We start from the raw sequence: 23,985 nt of genomic DNA, 5'->3' as shown, positions 1-23,985 counted from the left end.
AAACTTTTCCCCCCTCACCCTTAACCCATGCCCTCTGGTTTTTTTCTCCCCTTGCCTCAGTGGAAAAAGCCTGCTTGCATTCACTCTATCTATACCCATCATAATTTTATATACCTCTATCAAATCTCCCCTCATTCTTTTACGCTCCAGGGAATAAAGTCCTAACCTATTCAACCTTTCTCTGTAACTGAGTTTCTCAAGTCCCAGCAACATCCTTGTAAACCTTCTCTGCACTCTTTCAACCTTATTTATATCCTTCCTGTAATTTGGTGACCAAAACTAACACAATACTCCAGATTCGGCCTCACCAATGCCTTATACAACCTCATCATAACATTCCAGCTCTTATACTCAATACTTTGATTAATAAAGGCCAATGTACCAAAAGCTCTCTTTACGACCCTATCTACCTGTGACGCCACTTCTAGGGAATTTTGTATCTGTATTCCCAGATCCCTCTGTTCCACTGCACTCCTCAGTGCCTTACCATTAACCCTGTATGTTCTACCTTGGTTTGTCCTTCCAACGTGCAATACCTCACACTTGTCTGTATTAAACTCCATCTGCCATTTTTCAGCCCATTTTTCCAGCTGGTCCAAATCCCTCTGCAGGCTCTGAAAACCTTTCTCACTGTCTACTACACCTCCAATTTTTGTATTATCAGCAAATTTGCTGATCCAATTTACCACATTATCATCCAAATCATTGATATAGATGACAAATAACAATGGACCCAGCACTGATCCCTGTGGCACACCACTGGTCACAGGCCTCCAGTCAGAGAAGCAATTCTCTACTACCACTCTTTGGCTTCTTCTGTTGAGCCAATGTCTAATCCAATTTACCACCTCTCCATGTATACCTAGCGACTGAATTTTCCTAACTAACCTCCCATGCAGGACCTTGTCAAAGGCCTTACTGAAGTCCATGTAGACAATATCCACTGCCTTCCCTTCATCCACTTTCCTGGTAACCTCCTTGAAAAACTCCAATAGATTGGTCAAACATGACCTACCATGCACAAAGCCATGTTGACTCTCCCTAATAAGTCCCTGTCTATCCAAATGCTTGTAGATTCTGTCTCTTAGTACTCCCTCCAATAACTTACCTAAACTTACTGGCCTATAATTTCCCGGATTACTTTTCGATCCTTTTTTAAACAACGGAACAACATGAGCCACTCTCCAATCCTCTGGCACCTCACCAGAGACATTTTAAATATTTCTGCCAGGGCCCCCGCAATTTCAACACTAGTCTCCTTCAAGGTCCGAAGGAACACCCTGTCAGGTCCCAGGGATTTATCTACTTTAATTTTCCTCAAGACAGCAAGGACCTCCTCCTTTTCGATCTGTACAGTTTCCATGATCTCACTACTTGTTTCCCTTAATTCCATAGACTTCATGCCAGTTTCCTTAGTAAATACAGACGCAAGAAACCTATTTAAGATCTCCCCCATTTCCTTTGGTTCCACACATTGCCGACCACTCTGATCTTCAAGAGGACCAATTTTTCCCTTACAATCCTTTTGCTCTTAATATACCTGTAAAAGCTCTTTGGATTATTCTTTGAAACTCCAGCAAGCACAGGCCCAGAGGAATCAAATGCTTCTCATACATTAACCCTTTCATTCACTGAATCATTCTCATGAACCCCCTCTGGATATTCTCCAATGCCAGCACATCCTTTCTTAGATACGAGGCCCAAAACTACTCACAATACTCCAAGTGCAATCTGACCAATGCCTTATAAATCATGACTACACACTTCCCTACACTGTATTCCATCTGTCACTTCTCAGCCCATTCTCGCAATGTCTGCGTCCTTTTGCAGTCTTCCTGTTTCCTCACCACTACCTGTGCCTCTGTCTATGTATCTTCCTCAAACTTGGCCACAAGGTCATCAACTCCCTTATCCAAACCATTGACGTATAACTTGAAATGAAGTAGTCCCAGCACTGACCCCTGTGGAACACCACTAGGCACCGGTAGCCAACCAGAAAAGACCCCTTTTATTCGCACTCTTGGCCTTCTGCCAGTCAGCCAATCCTCTAAATATTCTGCAACATTGCCAAACTCCAGGTCTGATGTGTTGGTACCACAGGAGCTCAACACATGAGCAACATACCATCCTTTCACAGCAGGTTCACTGACTCCCCGCCCAGCTGGCAACTCACCGGAACGCAAGCCAACTCCTACCCAAAGGACTAACAAGGATGATGTGGATCTCGACTGTCTCACAACGATTGACAATTTGTCACACAAGGTGAGAGGTGACCAGCTATTTTTTTTTTCTGATACTTGATAAACACTCAACATAAAATGTTTAATGAAAGCATTTATGGGAATCTCAATGGTGGTGGGGGGGGGGGAAGAGTTTAAGTGTGATATCAGGATCAGAATCTGGTTTAATATCACTGATATCTGTTATGAAATTTGTTGTTTTGTGGCAGCAGTACATTGCAATACAGAACAATAAAAAAATATAAATTACAATACAAACATATATACAGTGCTAAAGCCTTAGTCACATAAACATATATAGCTACAGTGCCTCAGAACTGCACAGTACTGTAACAAATTTAATGACATATGTGAGTGATGATAAACCTGATTCTGAAATGGGTCTCTCTTGTGGACTGAGAGTGGGAAGGGGACAGGGAGAGGGGAATCGTGGTTGGGAAAAGGGGAAGGGAAAGGGGAAGGGCACCAGAGGGACATTCCGTAATGATCAATAAAGCAATTGTTTGGAATCGAATGATCTTGCTTGATGTCTCAGGGCTGGGTGTGTCGGCACCTGCACCACCCCTGCCCCTGGCACTCCTTCTCCACCACCTGCGAGATAGTGTACATGGGTTCATAGTCCATTCGGTAAGCTGATGGTGGTTGGGAAGAAGGTGTTCTTGAAACCTTGAGTGTGTGTCTTCAGGATTCTGTACTTTCTCCCTGATGGCGGCAATGAGAAGAGGGCATGTCCTGGGAGATTGGGTGGGGGGGGGGTCCTTAATGATGGATGCTGCCTTTTTGAGCCATTGCTTTTTGAAGACAGGTGAGGTGCAAGTATTTTGCACAGAAAGTGGGAGGTGTTTGGTATGAGTTACCGGGATAGTAGTGGAAGAGGCCGGTTTAAATATCAAGCAACACACATAAGATGCTGGAGGAACTCGGCATGTCAGGCAGCATCTATGGAAGTGAAGAGATAGCTGATATTTGTGCCAAGACTTGATGACTGAGAAAGAACAGGGTGGATGCCAGAATAAAAAGGTGGGGGGCGCGGGGAGGACGCGGGGAGGAGGTTAGCTGGCAGGTGATATGTGAAGCCAGGTGGGTGGAAAAGGTCAAGGGCTGGAGAAGAAGGAATCTGAGAGGAGAGGAGAGGACAGTAGACCACAGGAGAAAGGGAAGGAGGAGGTGACCCAGGGGGAAGTAATAGGCAGGCGAGAAGAGGTAAAAAATCAGAGAAGGGATTAGAAAAAGTTAGAGGGGGAGAATTTGTTTACTGGAAGGGGAAATTGATATTCATGGCATCAGGCTGGAGGCTACTGAGGTGGAATATAAAATGCTGTTCCTCCACCCTGAAGGTGGCCTCATCTTGGCGCACGAGGAAATCATGGACCAAGTCGGAATGCAAACGAGAATGGGAATTAAAACCACAAACAAGAGAAAATCTGCAGATGCTGGAAATCCAATCAACACACACAAAATGCTGGAGGTTCTCAGTAAAGTCGACATATTGGGCCGAGACCCTTCATCAGGACTGGGAAGAAAAAGATGAGGAGAATAGAGTCAGGTGGGAGGATTGCATAGGAATTAAAAAGTTTGGCTATCAGGAAGTCCTGCTCGTGGTGGATGGTGTGGAGGTGCTTGATCAAGCAGTCCCCCAATTTATGATGGGGCTCAACAGTATAGAGGCCACACTGGGAGCTCTGGATACAATAGATGACCTCAGCAGATTCACAGGTGAAGCGTTGCCTCACCTGGAAGGATAGCATGAGGCCCTGAATGGGAGGAGGTGTATGGACAGGTGTAGCACTTGTGCTGCTTGCTGGGATAAGTGCCGGGGGGAGATTAGTGGGGAGGGACGAATGGACAAGAGAATCACAGAGGGAGCAACCCCTGTGGAAAGTAGAAAGGGGGGAGGTAAAGATATGTTTAGTGGTAGGATCCCTATGGAGATGCCGAAAGTTTCGAAGGATAATGTGCCTGACCTGCTAAGTTCCTCCAGTATTTTGTGTGTGTTGCTTTGGATTTCCAGCATTTTCAGACTTTGTCAAGTTTAAATATCAGCTTTTTCTGTGAAGCGAACATTGAAATATTGATACATGTAGTGAAATGTGTCGATTTTGTGTCAATGACCAGCACAGTCTGAGGATCGCCATTCCTCTGTGCCACTGGTGTTGCCATCCTTCCAGCAGCAACATAGTATACCCACAGTTTACTAACCCTGGATTGCTAACTCTAATCCAGACGTCTTTGGACTGTGGGAGGAAACCGGAGCACCCGGAGGAAACTCACGCAGTCACAGGGAGAATGTACAAACTCCTTACAGACAGTGGTGGGAATTGAACCCCTATCGGTGATCATTGACCCTGTAAAGCATTACACCGGCTGCTACGCTACCCTTTTTGGTGGAGGCTAAGAGGCTCTTAGATTAGACACATGAGCTCAATTGTTGGGCAGTACTGAGGGAGCTTCTCGTTATTTGAGAGCACTGTATTGGTGTACTTCACTGCAGGCTCTGCCATAGACAGAGTGTTACGCACAAAGTCCTTTGGTGTGCACATAACAGACAATCTGACCTGGACCCACAACACCTTGTCATTAGTCAAGAGTGCTCCTCACTTTGTGAGGAGATTGAGGCACGCAAGGCTCCCCGCTCCCATTTTAACAACTTTCTACAGGAGCACCATTCAGAGTGTCTTGTCTACCTGTATCATTGTCTGAACCTCCAAGGCATTGCACCACAAGACCCTACAGAGGCCGAAAGGATCACCAGGTTCTCCCCCCACCCTATTTGTGACATTTACCCGGAGTGTTGTGGAGAAACGGCGTGAAGCATTGTTGAGGATCCCTACCACCCATCCCACAATCTCTTTGACCCACTACCATCAGGAACAAGGTACAGGAGCATCAGGACTAGGACTGTCAGACTGGCGAACAGCTTCTTCCCTCAGGCTGTGAGACTAATGAATACTCTGCCATCACCAAGGTCTTGTCCCTAGGACAGCGAGCTGTTTGCTGTTTACCTGTACTGCGCACCACATGCATTTTAAATTATAATATATTAACTTATTTATGGCAATATTTTGTTTTATGTGCTGTGTGTGATGTATGTTGTGTGGGTGCACCATGGTCTGGAGAACCATTGTTTTGTTTGGTTGTATATATGTACAGTCAGATGACAATAAACTTCAACTTCAACTTGAATCAGAGTCAGGTTTATTATCATTGGAATATGCTGTGAAATTTGTTGTTTTACTGCAGCAGTACAGTGCAATACGTACATAAAAAATACCTGAAGTTACAATCAGGAATGCACAGTATTTTACAAATGTGCAAAAAGACAGCAAAATGGTGTTCATGGCTGATGGACTATTCAGAAATCTGATGGCGGGGGGGAGGAAGCTGTATCCTAAAACGTTGAGTGTGGGTCTTCCGGTTCAGATCTAGTTATCTCATATACATTGAAACATACAGTGAAGTGTGTTGTTTGAGTTAACAACAAACACACCCAAGGATGTGCTGGAGGCAGCCCACAAATGTCGTCACCCATTCTGGCACCAACAAGTTCAGCAGAATAACAACGGCAGAACAAGTCTCTTTCCTCCCTCCCGTCCACCTACTCACCCACACACAGGCCACCTCCGAGCCCTGGCCTCCATTGCACTTGTAGGTTTGCAGGCATTGGGCCTTTGATTTCCCCAGTGGACTCACAGACTGTCCTCACTGTCCCAAAAACCACCTCCTCCCTGATGGTCGTAATGAGAAGAGGGCACGTCCCGGACAGTGAGGGCCCTTAAAGATGGATGCTGGCTTCCTGAGTCTCCATAGTTTGAAGATATTCTCGATTGTAGGGGTGCAGTGTTTAGAATCTGAATCAGGTTTAATATCACTGGCATGTGTCGTGAAATTTGTTAACTTTGTGGTAGTAGTACAATGCAATACATGATAATGGAGTAAAAACTATGAATACAGCAAATATATATACTGTATATACTTCACAGTTTATAAATAAATAAATAAATGATATATATAAAATTAAATGAGCAGTGCAAAAACAGAAATAAAAAAGTAGTGAGGTGGTGTTCAAGGGTTCAATATCCATTCAGATATCGGATGGCAGAGGATATGTCAGGGAGCGATCTTACAGAGATGGGGTGAGAATGGAGGGACAGTGGTGTTGGGGGGGCAATGTTGAAGGAGTGATACATTGCTTGAGACATAATGCAGAGAGAGCAGAACATAGTTGCGGGGCGGGGTGCCACTAAGTGATTACTGCTCTTCCGGCTGGGCAGGCCTGGGTAAATGCCACCTTGTCAGAGGGGCAGTGCTCAGGGAATCCTGCTCCCTTGGGGTGGGTGAGAGGCAGTCCTGGGTGCAAGTATGTAATTCTGAGGCTTTACAAGGATCTGGTCAGACCACATCTAAAGTATTGTGAGCAGTTTTGGTCCTTTATCTAAGAAAGCATGTTCTGGCATTGGAGAGGGTCCGGAGAAGATTCACAAGAATGATTGCGGAATGTAAGGGTTAACGCGTGAGGAATATTAGATGGCTCTGGGCCTGTATCCACTGGAGTTTAGAAAACTGATGAGGATCTCACTGAAACCTGTCAAATATTGAAAGGCCCAGATAGAGTAGATGTGGAGAGAATGTTTCCTATTGTGTGGGGAGCCTAGAACTGGAGAGCACAACCTCAGAATAGAAGGATGTCCCTTTGGGACAGAGATGATGAGGAATTTCTTTAGCCCGAGGGTGGTGAATCAGTGGAATTCATTGCCACAGGAGACCAGGTCATTGGGTATATTTAAAGCAGAGGTTGATAGGTTCTTGATTAGTAAGGGTATCAAAGGTTATGGGGAGAAGGCAGGAGAATGGGATTGAGAGGGATAATAAATCAGCCATGATGGAATGGTGGAACAGACTCGATGTACTAAATCTGATCCTGTGTCTAATGGCCGTGTGGTTACATGCTGTCTTGTCGGGGCACCGGTACTCGGGGACTGCACTCTCAGGGGTGAGGGGCAGCACTGAAGGAGTGCCACCAATCTGAGGGTCCAAGGATCAGTCAGGACTTAGTATTACAGCAGCAGCCAGGAAGTGCTGAGGGAAGGCTCCATATTGTTGGTGGTTAAATGGAGTTGGCAATCTCACTGAGAGGTGGGGGAATGGTGAGATGCAGAGGAGCCATTGACTGTGATCTGTACACTCCACAGTGTGTCCTGGGATTTGATGGGTGCAGCGTTCTACCCACAGCCCAAGACGGGGGGGTTTTGTTCCAACTTCAGACTGAGCCACACTGCTGCTCTACAGTTTCGTTGTCGGGAGACCCCAGTTGGTAACAGCGTCTCCTCCTTGCTTACCTCAACCTCAATGAGCTTGATATTGAACGTAACAGAGATCGCCAGACTTAACAGTACAATCTGGTGGCCACCAGAGGCAAAAATTGAGGTTCAGATCTAGGAGCCCCATGAGTTCAGGAAGAAGAAAGCAGAGGTCTATGAGCCAGTCCTCTTCAGGGGATCAGAGCTGGACCAGGTCTGTAACTTTAAATTACTCAACATTACCATTTCAGAGGATCTATCCTGGGCCGACATGCAAGTGCCATTACAAAGAAGGTGTGGCAGCACCTCCACTTTCTGAGAAGTTTGCACAGATTCAGCAGCATGTCATCTAAAAGTGACAAACCTCTACTGATATGCAGTGGAGATCATACAGACTGGTTGCATCATGGCTTGGCAATGAAACACCAATGTACTGGAACAGAAAAGCCTACAAAAAGTAGTGGTTGCAGCCCAGTCCATCACAGAGCACATCCACAAGGAGCAATGTCCAACATCAGGGACCCCCGCCATCTGGCCATGCTCTTTTCTCACTGCTGCCATTGAGGAGGAGGTACAGGGGCCTCAGATTCAAGAACAGTTATTACCCTCCAACCATCAGGCTCCCGAACCAACGTGAATAACTTCACTCACTCCACCACTGAATCGATTCCACAACCTACAGACTCATTTTCAAGGACTCTACACCTCATGTTCTTAGTAGTATTTATTTGGTTATTTTTATTATTATTATTATTTGTTATATTTTGTATTCGCACAGCTTATCTTTGTTTGCATATTAGTTGTCAGTCTTTGTGTGTAAGCCTTCATTGATCCTATTGTATTTCTCTGTTCTACTGTAAGGGCCAACAAGAAGATGAATCTCAAGGTATTACATGTGACACACTGAATATAGGTATTTTGACTATTTCGAGATACCGAGATAGAGTGCAGAACATCTGGCACAGAGTGCAGAACATCTGGCACAGTGAGTGCAGAACTTCTGGCACAGTGAGCCGCACCACCCAAAAACCCACCTACTTAACACTAGCCTAATCACAGGACAATTTACAGTGACCCGTTAACCCGTACGTCTTGAATTGCATGACTATGGGAGGAATCTGCTGCACCCGGAGGAAACTCACGAGGTCACGGGGAAAACGTACAAACTCCTTACAGACTGTGGTGGGAACTGAACCCAGATCAGTGGTCACTGGTGCTGTAAAGCATTACACTGACTGGTATGCTATTGTGGTGTTCCTCTTTGGCAGAGGTTAAGCTGGAATTGGACTCTGAACTCCAATGCCCTGAGTTATAATAGCTAACTGCGATGCTGCCGTAGCGCTCCACTTTGAATTTGAGCTGGTGGAACAGGTTTGATGGACCGAGTGGCCAGCTCCTGATCCCATGACCCTTGGCGTTTCTGAGGCTGGTGAGAGGCAGGGTGGAGAGGGCGTGGTCAGTTGTCACTGACAACAACACCAGTACAGCTGGAGGAGGCATTCTTAGCCCACTGCTCTACTCCCTCTACACCCAGGCACTGCTCAACCAGCATCTATAAATTTGCCGATGGCACTGCTGTTGCTGGTAGATGGTACAAAAGTGAGATAGACCGGCTGGTTGCCAACAACAACAACCTTGCATTCAGCATCAACAAGACCAAGCAACTGACTGTGGACTTCAGGAAAGGGAAGTCAGGAGAACACACATCGGCCTCATTGAGGGGTCTACGGTGAAAACGGTGAGCAGCTTCTAGCTCCTGCACATCAGCATCTCAGGGGATCTATCGTGGACCCAACACATTGATGTAATCATGAAGAAGGAATGCCTGTGACCAAACTTCATTAGAAGTTTGAGATTTGTTATGTCACTAGAGATGCTTACAAATGTTGACAGATGTGCAGTGGAGAGCTTTCTGACTGGCTGCATCACATCCTGGTATGAAGGCTCCGATGCGCAGGATCACAAGGGGCTGCAGAGGGCTGTAGACTCAGCCGGTTCTTTCACTGGCACACGCCTCCCCACCATTGAAAACATCTTCAAGAGGTGATTTCTCCAGATGACAGCAGCCATCCCTAAGGACCCTCATCATCCAGGGCATGCCCTCTTCTCATTACTACCACAAGAGGTACAAGAGTCTGAACACCTACACTCAGCAGCTTCTTCTCCTCGAACATCAGATGTCTGAATGGTCCATAAGCCCATCAATGCTGCTTCATTATTCGTCCTTTGCACTGTTTTTTTAAACTTATAGTAAGTTTTATGCCTTGCATTCTACCGCCACTTCAAAGCAACAAATCACATTGCATGCGTCCGTGATAATAAACCTGACTCTGATTCTGATGTACGTTAATGACAGTTTGAGAGAAACAGCACTGGTTCTGCTGTGGAATTCTGTCAATGTGCTACAGGGCATGACTCACAGGGTGACAGTGTCCAATGAATCACATTCCCGTGGGCCCCCTCAGTTATCCATCTGCTGTTGCACCCATCTGTCCGTTCATCCTCGTTCTCCTGGGAGAGCCAATCTTTTCGTCACTGTTACCTTTCCGAACTCCCTGGTTGACACAAGTAAAAATGCACATGGACACATAGTATTCTTTGTCTCATTAATCTAGAGTTACAGAGGTACACTCTCTCTCACACAGACACACACGTACACATGCACATAATCACTCACACACAAACACACATATACACACAAGCAGACACACACACACATATTCACGCTGACACACACCCTCACACACATATTCCCAAACATACACACATACACTCACAAATGCACATGCATGCACACGCACGCGCATGCTCACACACACCTCTACTAACGCGCACTCACAAATAGACACATACTCAAAAGTACACACAAAAACTAGCACATTAAAAAAATTCATATACTTAATTTCATGCGCACATGCGAACATACTACACTGTATATGCACTTGAGAATATTCACACGCATAAATTGTCTACACACTAAAGTTTAAGGGGGACCAAGAAGGGGTGAAAATTTTAAGGGGAACATGAGGTGAAATTTCTTCACTCAGGGTTGTGAGAGTGGAACGAGCTGTCAGCAGAAGTGAGTTTCAATGTTGGAGAGAAGTTTGGATAGGTGCTTGGATGATAGGGACTTGGAGGGTTGTGGTCCTGGTGTAGGTCGATTGGATATAGACAGGTGAAATGTTCAGCACAGACTCGATGGACTGAGGGTCCTGTTTCTGTGCTGTACTTGTCTACGGCTCTATGACATACGCACATTGTATATAAACACACGTCTATGTGACATCCAAATATGTATAATACACACACATACACACACACACACACACACACACACACACACACACACACACACACACACACACACACACGCACACACACTTTGTCCCAATTTAGAGTTGTATAAATAAGGTGAACGCCCTACGTCTTTTTCCCAGGGATGGGAGATCAATCCCAGCAGGCATAGGTTTAAGGTGAGAGGGGAGATACTCGATAGGAACCAGAGGGGCAACTCATTCAGGCAGAGGCTGTTGGGATGTAGAATCAGACTCAAAAGGTTTAGAGGGATACGGACCAAACACGGACAAAGGGGAGTAGCCTATAGACACCATGGTTAGCATGGGCAAGATGGGCTAAAGGGCCTGTCTGCCTGCTGTATGATTCTGGGAGTGACTGCTTCTTTTCCACGACAATGGGCAGCCTCACTATGTTGCCAGGGTGCAGCCTTGAACCCCCATCTCGCAGCACTGAGTGATTGCCCTCAACCCTCACAGCCAGACTGCCTACACCAAGCAACAGGTCAATCCGCCCCTGGGGTTCTGGACTTCGAGCCTGGACTGGGAGCTTGGTGTGGTATTCACTGGAGTTTAGAAGAATGAGGGGGGTCTCATTGAAATTAAATATTGAAAAGCCTAGACAGAATGGATGTGGGGAGAATGATTCCTAAAGTGGCCAAATCTAGTACCGGAGGGCGAGGCTGCAGAACAGAGGAACATCCACTTTGAACAGAGATGAGGGTGGTGAATCTGGAATTCATTGCCATAGGCAGCTGTGCAGGCCGAGTCATTGGGTATATTTAAAGCAAAGGTTGACAGGTTCTTTAATAGGGTGTCAAAGGTTACAGGGAGAAGGCAGGAGAATGGGATTGAGAGGGATAATAAATCAGCCATAATGGAACGGTGGAGCAGACTCGATGGGCCAAATGGTAAAATTCTGCTCCTATGTTGTGTTTTATTAGGACAGTACAACCCTTTTGCTCATAATGTTATGCTGACCTTTTAACATACTCTAAGGTCAATCTAACCTTTCCCTCCTATACAGCTCTCAATTTTTTCTACCATACATGTACCTATCTAAGAGTTTCTTAAATGCCCGTAACCTATTGGCCTCTAACAGCACCCCTGGCGGAGTGTTCCCTGCACTCACCACTCTCTGTATAAAATGTACCCCTGATATTACCTCCTATACTTCCCCCCAATCACCTTAATCAGCTACCCTGGGAAAAAGGCGGTGGCCGTGCACTATATCCATTCCTCTTACCATCGTGTATACCTCTATCAATTCACATCTCATCCCCCTTCAAAGAGAAAAACCTTCTGTATTTCTATGCTGCATCAGTTCTGGAGTCTCAGTTATTTCATTCTCCTTTACACTTTTGAACAGGAAATAACATTAAACAATCTTCAATCTCAAAGAAGACTGTGGAGCCTTACCCCCCCCTCACTTCCCCTCTGTCTGTCTGTTTATCTTTCTCTCCTCTAGCTGTCTCCCTCCCTCTTTTTTCTTGCTCACTCTCTCTAATTCTTCCTCTCTATCTCCCCAGTGCAGCCTCTGATCTTCTTTCTTTCTCACACATTTTCTCACTCTCTCCATCTCTCTCCCTCTTGCTCTTCAACACACTATCTCCTTCAGTCTCACAACCTCTTCTTTTCTGTCTCTCACTCTGTCTGATTTTCTCTCTCTCTCTCTCTCACGGTGCCTTGCTTATTCTAACTCACACTCTCACTTTCTCTCTCACTCATTCTGTGCTTCTTCCTCTCCCCCACCCTGTCCAGTTTTTTTCTTTCTCTCACGTTCTTGCCCCTCTCTCTCATTCTCACTCCCACATTCTTTCACTTTGTCTTGCCCTTACTTTCTGTCTTTCATCTGCATTCTTGCTCTCACTTATTTTCTCCAACCCTCTATCCCCTCTCTCTCTCTCCACTCTCTCTACTCTGTTTTTCTCTCTCCCATACTCCGCAAGCCCCTCTCTCTCACTCTTGCTCTCCTCTCTCTCACCATTTTCTCTCTCCCCTCTCCCTCTCATCTCTGTCTTGCATATTGTCTCCTCCTCGCTCTCTAACACACACTCTCTCTTTCTCTCTCTCATATATCTTTCCCCTCTCTCTTACATATGTTTCCCTCCCCTCTCTCATGCTCTCTCTCTCCCTCTCACACTCACTCTCTCTCTATCTCTCACTCTCTCTCTCTCTCTCTCCCCCAATGCGTGCAACACACTGAAAGCATACTAACTGTGCAGTCCTACCGAGGGAGAGCGAGTGTGAGAGAGCGGTTTTGAACATGAAAGAATACAAATGGTAAATGATTTTTTTTTTCAACTGTTGTTGTCGGGGTCACTTGTGTGACCTCCTAACTGTGAACGAGAGAGAGGTTCTGATGCTGAGACGGAACAGAGGGATTAGGAAGAAAATGCTAATTGGACACTGATGTGCTGAATATTTATTAGACACCTGGGTCAGATGGACTGAATCCAAGCACTCTTCGGGGCGTCAGGAGAATGAGGGAGCCGTTTATGATCCTTCCTCACACACAGGGATAGCTCTGGATGATTACAAAATTATAAGTGCAGTTCGGAGCTGAATGGACATCAAAGGTACTTAAGAAATTGGAATGATAAGTTTCCTCAGTGATGTTGCCTAGATTGGAATACTACAGTTATAAGGGGAGGCTGGCTAGTTTGGGTTTGTTCTCCCTGGAGCAGAGAAGGCTGAGAGGTGACCTTAAGGATGAAAGATGATCACATGTACATTGAAACCTCGAAACACACACTGAAATGTGCCGTTTATGTCGATGACCAACACAGTCCGGGGATGTGTTGGAGACAGCTGACAGGTGGCGCCACACTTCGGGCACCAACATAGCACGCCCACAACATAGTAACCTTAAACTTTGGAATGTGGGAGGAAACCTGAGCACCTCATTCTGGCATAGAGTCATAAAGTTACAGAGTCGTACAGCACTATAGCACAAAAACAAGTCCTTCAGCCCACCTAGTCTGTGCCAAACTGGTATTCTATCTCATCCCATCAACCTGCACCTGGATCACAGCCCTCCATACCACTCCCATCCATGCACTTAAACAAACTTCTCTTAAATTTGCAATTGAACTGACATCCACCACTCCTGCTGGCAGCTCGTTCCACCCTCTCAGTGAAGAAGTTCCCCCTCATGTTCTCCTTAAATAATTCACCTTTCACCCTTAACCCATGACTTCTCATTTTAGCTTTACCCAACCTCAATGGAAAACCTCTGTTTGCATTTACAAACGTACCCTATCTCTACTCATCATCATTTTGTATACCCCATATCAACTCTCCCCTCATTCTCCTGCACTCCAGGGAATAAAGTTCTAGCCTATTCAACTTTTCCCTATAACTAAGGTCCTCAAGACCTGGCACTATGCTTGTAATTTTTATCTGTACTCTTTCAATAAAATAGCTTTAGATTAGATTATGAGGACACGCAGTCCTCTTTTATTGTCATTTAGCAATGCATTAAGAAATGATACAATATTCCTCCGGTGTGATATCACAGAAATACAGGACAGACCAAGACTGAAAAACTAACAAAAACCACATAATTATAACATATAGTTACAACAGTGCAACAATACCATAACTTGATGAAGAACAGGCCATGGGCACAGTAAAAAAGTTCAAAGTCTCTCGAAAGTCCCACATCTCACGCAGACGGGCGAAGGAAGAAAACTCTCCCTGCCATGCCCGACCACAGTCTGACTCTGAGTCGTCCAAAAACTTCGAGCTCCGATCAGCCCTTTGACACCGAGTACTGAGCACCATCTCTGCTGAATGCTTCGACCTCAGCCTCGGTCGTCAGCAGCAGGCAAAGCCGGGGGTTTTGGGGCCTTCCCGCCGGAGATTCTCGATCACACAGTAGCAGCGGCAGTGAACCGGGCATTTCAGAAATTTCTCCAGATGTTCCTCTGTGCCTTCTCACATCTGTCTCCATCAAATCAGAATTGTGCACGGCATCCTACTTACAAATACGATATCATTTCACCGGAGAGCTGCGCGCGCTGCGTCGCGTCGCCATTTTCTCCTCCCGCCTCTAAGGTCTTTACACCTCATTGTCTGCCTGCAATGTGCTCTCGCTGAAGCTGCAGGACTTTATTCTGCATTCCGTTATTACTTTACCTTGTACTAGCTCAAAGCACCGTGTAATGATCAGATCTGCAGGAATAATCTACAAGAATGTGCACGTGACAATGAACCGATTCCAATCCCAACTACAATTCCAAAGAGCAAGCAGGATTGAAATATGTGACCTGTGTGAACTGAACTGCAAATGTGAAAAACGACCTCATCAGTGTACATCGTACAGCACCTCAGCAGCACTGACAATTGGATAGTGGGGTAGGCAAGGTGAACTGGACTGTGGAGCTGAATTGGATGTATCAGCAGGGAGCAGGCTCAATTCCAAGCATGGCGACTGAAGTCAAGGAGGCTTCTCCTGTTGGAATCCTGCCACGAGTTCAGTATTCACTGCAAGAGTGGGTTGGGGGGGAGTTCTCCCACCCTAATATTAGGGGTCAGAGTCTCCCAGGAAGGAAAGATAAGGGCAAAGATTGATAGCCCTTCTCACAAGTACCCAACCTGGGGTCTACAGACCCCTCACTCAATAGTAGGGGTCCATTGCTAGGTTAACAAATTTCACGACACATGCCGGTGATAATAAACCTGATTCTGATTCTGATTTTGAAAAAAAAGGCTGGGAACCCCTGGCTTAGAGAGAGTGCACGTGGAGAGGATGTTTCCATAGTGGAAGAGTCTTCTGCCAGAGGACACATTCAAATCAGAAATGAAAAGGAATTTCTTTAGCTAGAAGGTAGTGAATCTGTGAAATTCATTGCCACAGATGGCTGTGCAGGCCGAGTCACTGGGTACATTTAAACAAGAGATTCATGGGTAAGGATGTCAAAGGTTACAAGGAGAAGGCAGGAGAATGGGATTAAGAGGTAACACGGTGGTCAGTGTAATTCTTTGACAGCACCAGCTTGGAGCCTTAGAGCCTTTCACCTTCCAAAACTGAGTACTTGCACTTGAGGAAAGTACATCACTGGCTGTGACACTCTGCAGGACAGTTTAAGTGTTATTGAAGTGTAAGTTGTGATGAAGTGTCTCGGCCCAAAACGCTGACTGTTTATTCCTCTCCATAGATGCTGCCTGATCTGCTGAGTTGCAACAGCGTTTGTGTGTGTTGTCAGTCCTTTCCTCTGCTTTTATGAGCTGGAACTGGAGTTGGTTTATTATTGTCACATGTACCGAGGTACAGTGAAAAACTTTATTACTCTTTGTATAGATCAATTCATTACAACAGTGCAGCGAGGAGGCACAAGGGACACAATAACAGAATAAAGTGCTGCAGCTTGAGAGAAAGTGTGATGCATGCAGACAATAAGGTGCAAAGTCATAACAAGTTAGTTAACTCTGAGTTTTTGTGCCTTGCGCAGACGAGGCCCTCATGCGGCAGGGTTGCATTTTGCAGCCACCCAGGGGAGGAGACTTCAGAGGCGGTGTGGGAGAGAGCTGGATTCCGTGCTGGGTTGGGGGCTGGCCCATCCCATCAGTACTGCTCTCCAGTGTTCACTCAGTGGAAGACAAGCTGGACTGCTTTTGTCTGCGGCTGCACTGAGCGAGATGAGGAACTGCTGTGGGCTTGTTCTTGCAGAAACATGGCTCCAGGACAACATCCCATGCACCGTCAATCTACAGGCTGTGACACTCAGGGACTTGGGCTAGATTATCTTTATTTTGTGACTATGTTTTTCTGCTATCATAACTAAATGTGCTTGATGTGCTGTGCGCTGTGTGTGACTGTCGGTACTGTGCTTTGCACCTCAGTCCCGGGAAATGCTGTTCCATTTGGCTGTATTATTGTGAATGGCTGAATAATAATTAAACTTGAATTTGAGTTTAACTCTCTCTGTAATTGAAACAACCTTTTTCCTTTGTGAGTGGGTTCTGGAAAGATGTCAACTGCCCTCAGGGAAGAGAATCAGTACAACAGCACACATCTGGGATTTCTTGTAGCTCTGTACACAAGTATCATGCACTGGGTGTCAGAAAAGTCAGACCATAAGACCTTAATACATAGGAACAGAATTAGGCCATTCGGCCTATCAAATCTTCTCCCCATTCCACCAAGGCTGATAAATTTTCCTTCTCAACCCTGTTCTCCTGTCTTCTCCCCGTACCCTTTGACACCCTTAGTAATGAAGCACTCATCAACCTCCATTTTAGCTACACCTAATGACTGAGCCCCCACAGTCATTTATGGCAATGAATTCTACAGGTGTACGACTGACTGCAAAATAAAGTTGTCCTCATTTCTGTTGGCATGCAGGAAAATTGCAAATAACTGATAGATAGTGATAGAAAGAGAGAGAGACACAGTCAGAACTGAAGTCCCAACAAAGGACTGTGAGAGTAGCCGAGAAGATCATAGGGGTCTCCCTACCATCCATTGGGGACATTTATTAGGAGCGCTGTATATACAGGGCCCTTAGTATTATTAAGGATCCCACCCATCCATCCAGGATCCTTTTTGATTTTCTACCATCCGGCAGGAGGCTCCGTTGCATGAAAAAAAGAACGGTCAGGATGGGAAACAGTTTCTTCCTCAGGCCATTAGGCTTCTGAACTCCCTGACGCATCTCATTCGAAGTATCACTGGTTAATCTGTTCTGTACCTGACAATATTTAATTTATGCACTTTACTTTGTTTATCTATGCATAATTCATTTGTAAATTACTTCTTACTTTCCTAAGTTATTGTGTGTTGTCTCTGTGTTATGTGTACTACTGCGCTTTACACCCTGATCTGGAGAAACATTGTCTCATCTGGTGGTGTCCACGTATATAGTTAAATGACAATAAATGTGACTTGAATTGAGTTGGAGAAAACCAATAAACAGGTAGTAGGAGAGACATAAAGTGTCAGATAGAGAGATGGATAGATAGAGAGTTGAAGAGAGAGAGAGATAAATGGAGACAGAAACAGAAAGATAGGCTGAGTGAGAAAGTGTGGAAAAGACGGATAGATAGATAGTTGGATTGACTGACGTCTTCAAAAGGTGATGCCTCAGGAAGGCAGCATCCACCTTCAAGGAGCGTTGCCACCCAGGACATGCCCTCTTCTCACTCCTACCACCAGAGAGCCTGACAACATACAGCCATGTTTTAGGAACAGTGTCTTCACCTCCACCATCAGATTTCTGAGCATTCCATGGATGCATGAACACCACCCCACTATTTTGTTCTCTTTTTGCTCTATTTGTTTATATTCTTATTGTAAATTATAGTAATTTTTAAGTATTGCTGCAAAACAACAAATTTCATGACATACATCAATGATAATAAAACTGATTCTGGTTCTGAAATTCTGCACTTGAATCCTAGGGGGACCAATATCCTGGCAGGGAGATTAGCGGGGGCTACTGAGGTGACTTTAAACTAGAATGGTTGGGGGGTGGGAATCAAATTAAAGAGGCTAGGCGTGAGGAGGTTAGTTCACTACAGGGGGATGGGAACCAGTGCAGAGAGGCAGAGGGGTGTAAAGTGAGGGTAGAAACAAAAAGTACTATGGAGAAAAGTAAAAGTGGCAGGCCGACAAATCCAGGGCAAGCATTAAAAAGGGCCACTTTTCAGCATAATTGTATAAGGGCTAAGAGAACTGTAAAAGAGCGCCTGAAGGCTTTGTGTGTCAATGCAAGGAGCATTCGTAATAAGGTGGATGAATTGAAAGTGCAGATTGTTATTAATGATTATGATATAGTTGGGATCACAGAGACATGGCTCCAGGGTGACCAGGGATGGGAGCTCAACGTTCAGGGATATTCAATATTCAGGAGGGATAGACATGAAGGAAGGGGAGGTGGGGTGGCGTTGCTGGTTAAAGAAGAGATTAACGCAATAGAAAGGAAGGACATAAGCCGGGAAGATGTGGAATCGATATGGGTAGAGCTGCGTAACACTAAGGGGCAGAAGACGCTGGTGGGAGTTGTGTACAGGCCACCTAACAGTAGTAGTGAGGTCGGAGATGGTATTAAACAGGAAATTAGAAATGTGTGCAATAAAGGAACAGCAGTTATAATGGGTGACTTCAATCTACATGTAGATTGGGTGAACCAAATTGGTAAAGGTGCTGAGGAAGAGGATTTCTTGGAATGTATGCGGGATGGTTTTTTGAACCAACATGTCGAGGAACCGACTAGAGAGCAGGCTATTCTGGACTGGGTTTTGAGCAATGAGGAAAGGTTAATTAGCAATCTTGTCGTGAGAGGCCCCTTGGGTAAGAGTGACCATAATATGGTGGAATTCTTCATTAAGATGGAGAGTGACATAGTTAATTCAGAAACAAAGGTTCTGAACTTAAAGAGGGGTAACTTTGAAGGTATGAGACGTGAATTAGCTAAGATAGACTGGCAAATGACACTTAAAGGATTGACGGTGGATATGCAATGGCAAGCATTTAAAGGTTGCATGGATGAACTGCAACAAATGTTCATCCCAGTTTGGCAAAAGAATAAATCAAGGAAGGTAGTGCACCCGTGGCTGACAAGAGAAATTAGGGATAGTATCAATTTCAAAGAAGCAGCATACAAATTAGCCAGAGAAAGTGGCTCACCTGAGGACTGGGAGAAATTCAGAGTTCAGCAGAGGAGAACAAAGGGCTTAATTAGGAAGGGGAAAAAGATTATGAGAGAAAACTGGCAGGCAACATAAAAACGGACTGTAAAAGCTTTTATAGATATGTAAAAAGGAAAAGACTGGTAAAGACAAATGTAGGTCCCCTGCAGGCAGAAACAGGTGAATTGATTATGGGGAGCAAGGACATGGCAGACCAATTGAATAATTACTTTGGTTCTGTCTTCACTAAGGAAGACATAAATAATCTTCCAGAAATAGTAGGGGACAGAGGGTCCAGTGAGACGGAGGAACTGAGCGAAATACATGTTAGTAGGGAAGTGGTGTTAGGTAAATTGAAGGGATTGAAGGCAGATAAATCCCCAGGGCCAGATGGTCTGCATCCCAGGGTGCTTAAGGAAGTAGCCCAAGAAATAGTGGATGCATTAGTGATAATTTTTCAAAACTTGTTAGATTCTGGACTAGTTCCTGAGGATTGGAGGGTGGCTAATGTAACTCCACTTTTTAAAAAAGGAGGGAGAGAGAAACCGGGGAATTATAGACCGGTTAGCCTAACGTCGGTGGTGGGGAAACTGCTGGAGTCAGTTATCAAGGATGTGATAACAGCACATTTGGAAAGTGGTGAAATGATCGGACAAAGTCAGCATGGATTTGTGAAAGGAAAATCATGTCTGACGAATCTCATAGAATTTTTTGAGGATGTAACTAGTAGAGTGGATAGGGGAGAACCAGTGGATGTGGTATATTTGGATTTTCAGAAGGCTTTTGACAAGGTCCCACACAGGAGATTAGTGTGCAAACTTAAAGCACACGGTATTGGGGGTAAGGTATTGGTGTGGGTGGAGAGTTGGTTAGCAGACAGGAAGCAAAGAGTGGGAATAAACGGGACCTTTTCAGAATGGCAGGCGGTGACTAGTGGGGTACCGCAAGGCTCAGTGCTGGGACCCCAGTTGTTTACAATATATATTAATGACTTGGATGAGGGAATTAAATGCAGCATCTCCAAGTTTGCAGATGACACGAAGCTGGGTGGCAGTGTTAGCTGTGAGGAGGATGCTAAGAGGATGCAGGGTGACTTGGATAGGTTGGGTGAGTGGGCAAATTCATGGCAGATGCAATTTAATGTGAATAAATGTGAAGTTATCCACTTTGGTGGCAAAAATAGGAAAACAGATTATTATCTGAATGGTGGCCGATTAGGAAAAGGGGAGGTGCAACGTGACCTGGGTGTCATTATACACCAGTCATTGAAAGTGGGCATGCAGGTACAGCAGGCGGTGAAAAAGGCGAATGGTATGCTGGCATTTATAGCGAGAGGATTCGAGTACAGGAGCAGGGAGGTACTACTGCAGTTGTACAAGGCCTTGGTGAGACCGCACCTGGAGTATTGTGTGCAGTTTTGGTCCTCTAATCTGAGGAAAGACATCCTTGCCATAGAGGGAGTACAGAGAAGGTTCACCAGATTGATTCCTGGGATGGCAGGACTTTCATAAGAAGAAAGAATGGATGAACTGGGCTTGTACTCGTTGGAATTTAGAAGATTGAGGGGGGATCTGATTGAAACGTATAAGATCCTAAAGGGATTGGACAGGCTAGATGCAGGAAGATTGTTCCCGATGTTGGGGAAGTCCAGAACGAGGGGTCACAGTTTGAGGATAGAGGGGAAGCCTTTTAGGACCGAGATTAGGAAAAACTTCTTCACACAGAGAGTGGTGAATCTGTGGAATTCTCTGCCACAGGAAACAGTTGAGGCCAGTTCATTGGCTATATTTAAGAGGGAGTTAGATATGGCCCTTGTGGCTACGGGGGTCAGGGGGTATGGAGGGAAGGCTGGGGCGGTGTTCTGAGTTGGATGATCAGCCATGATCGTAATAAATGGCGGTGCAGGCTTGAAGGGCCGAATGGCCTACTCCTGCACCTATTTTCTATGTTTCTATGTTTCTATGAAATAGACATAGGGATGGATTGAGAGATGACTAGAGAGATGGGATATTCAGTTTCTTTACATGACGTGCATTCAGTTCTGAGCAGGCTGCTTGATTAATTAATTTATTTACATTAAGTTGTGGAACGTTATAATCTCAAACATTGAAATGAGTCTTACAATAGGAGAAACTTCTTGCCTTACTTTGCATTGCTGAATTTTATACATCTGCACTTAGGCTGCACAGTCGAGCAGGACGACTCCATCACCATGTTCCGCTTCTATAGCGCAGGAATCTTGGACAGCGGCCCTCCCTGAGAAGGCCCATCAGTCTGAAGTCAGCGTCTCGCCCGGCGAGAAAGGACAAGGCTCCTCTCCACCGCCAGTCAGTACGTTTAAGACTTGCTTCTTTCTCATTACATCTTTGTGTTGTCAATCAAAAGACTGCAAGACCATAAGACATGAGAGCAGAACTAAGCCATTCAGCCAATTGAGTCTGTTCCACAATTTGATCGTGGGTAATTACTTTCTCTCTCAACCCCATTCTCCTGGCTTTCCCCTGTAATCTTTGACACTCTTACTAATCAAACACCTATCAGCCTCCGTTTTAAATATACAGTACTCAATAACTTGGCAATGAATTCCACAGACTCACCATCCTCTAGCTAAGGAAATTCCTCCTCATCTCTGTTCTACATCATTCTATTCTGAGGCTGTGCCATCTAGTCCTAGACTCCCATGCTGTAGGAAACATTCTCTCCATGTCCACTCTATGTAGGCCTTTCAACATTCAATAGGTGTCTAAGAGAATCCCTCTCATTCTTCTAAACTCCTGTGAGTACAGGCCCAGAGCCTTTAAACACTCTTCTAATCTTATCAAAATTGACATTAACCTTTGTGGCTTTGCACTGTACTGCTGTTGCACATGTTGGCACGTGGCCAGGTGGTTAAGGCATTGGACTAGCTACCTGAAGGTTGTGAGTTCGAGCCCCAGTCGAGGGAATGTGTTGTGTCCTTGAGCAAGGCACTTAATCACACATTTCTCTGCGACGACACCGGTGCCAAGCTGTATGGGTACCAATGCCCTTCCCTTGGACAACATCGGTGGCATGGAGAGCGGAGACTTGCAGCATGGGCAACTGCTGGTCTTCCATACAACTTTGCCCAGGCCTGCGCCCTGGAGAGTGAAGACTTTCCAGGCGCAGATCCATGGTCTCACAAGACTAACGGATGCCTTTACTTTGCTGTTGCACATTGTCATTTTCACATCATACAAGTCCGATCAATTTGATTCTGATTCTGAACTTACTGCCCCAGCCATCCAGGTTTTCATCAAGTCCTTTGATGCCACTATTGATATAACTTGTAATATTATAGTAATTTTTTTGTCCTTGCACTGTACTGCTACTGCAAAACAACAAACTTTACTTCATATAAGGCAGTGTCAATATACCTGATTCTGACCCCCAAATCATTCAATTCCCTTCCTATCCAAACTTCAAAGACTGAGCATCATTAACGCTCAGTGAGTTTATTTACTTATTTAGAAATAAACTGTGGAACAGGCCCTTCCGGCCCTGTGGGTGATAGTCGGTGAATTTGGCCCCTTGGTGGGGTGAGAACTTGGGTTTATGGGGTTGTGTAGGAGGGTTGGTGATGTTAGGTTTAGGGGTAGGGCAAAGGACTGGGGATAGTGGGGGCTGGTGTTATGTAAGCCCCTTTGTGGAGTGAGGCTTGGGTTATTTGTGGGTGCTGTCCGGTTTAGTTGGGCTGTGCGGTCCATTGGAAGTTAGGATTAGGGTGAAGGGTAGGGTTGGGGATGTTTGTGGGGTGGTGTGGTAGTGTTAAACTGGTGATGTGGGGTGAACTTGGCTCCCTGGTGGGGAGAGGGCTCAGGTTTATGGGGGTGTGCAGGAGGGTTGGAAGTTTTAGGCTGAGGTGTATGGCTGGGAGGTGGGGCTGCGGGATCCATCCATCAACACACCTATTTAGCATTGGCCTAATCAGGGGACAATTTACAATGTCCATTTAACCTACTAACTGTAGGAGGAAACAGGAGCGCCCAGGGGAAACCCATGCGGTCACAGGGAGGGACGTACAAACTCCTTACAGATGGCACTGGAATTGAATTCCAAACTCTGGAACGTCCCAAGCTGTAATAGCATCGCACTAAGCTCTACATTACCATGGCAAAGAGATCGCCGAAGATTCAGCTCCTTCTGAAGCAGTGTATTACACTATATTTTATTCCTAATTTTTTAAAAATCAAGCACAGACTAAGAGGGGTTCCAAACCTTTTTTATGCCATGGACCCCTCCCAGTAACCAAGGTGTCAGTGGATCCCAGGTTGGGAACCACCGGACTAAGATGTTTGATGCTCTTCTTTATGACTCTTTTATAGGCATCCGTTAGTCTCGTGAGACCATGGATTTGTGCCTTGGAAGGTTTCCAGGGCGCAGGCCTGGGCAAGGTTGTATGGAAGACCAGCAGTTGCCCGTGCTGCAAGTCTCCCCTCTCCATGACACCAATGTTGTCCAAGGGAAGGGCACTAGGGCCGATACAGCTTGGCACCAGTGTCG

At 45.5% G+C, this 23,985-nt stretch overlaps 1 protein-coding gene across 12 annotated transcripts in view; it reads left to right on the top strand.

Annotated features, from left to right (window-relative positions):
- The window catches only part of LOC140202500 (uncharacterized), a 182,925-nt gene that overhangs the window by 80,604 nt on the left and 78,336 nt on the right, over positions 1-23,985 (top strand). For 11 of the 12 annotated variants that reach the window (XR_011887109.1, XM_072267415.1, XM_072267417.1 and 8 more), the window contains 2 exons: positions 2,138-2,262; positions 21,645-21,795. Coding sequence is in view for 11 of the 12 variants with exons in the window: in XM_072267415.1 (XP_072123516.1) it covers positions 2,138-2,262; positions 21,645-21,795 (276 nt within the window). In the remaining variant the exon portion in view is untranslated. The remainder of the gene's footprint in view (positions 1-2,137; positions 2,263-21,644; positions 21,796-23,985) is intronic. The other variant, XM_072267414.1, reaches the window with a different exon arrangement.

This window comes from Mobula birostris, chromosome 9 (assembly GCF_030028105.1).
Source record: "Mobula birostris isolate sMobBir1 chromosome 9, sMobBir1.hap1, whole genome shotgun sequence".
NCBI lineage: Eukaryota > Metazoa > Chordata > Chondrichthyes > Myliobatiformes > Myliobatidae > Mobula > Mobula birostris.
This window is presented reverse-complemented; position numbering and strand designations above follow the sequence as displayed.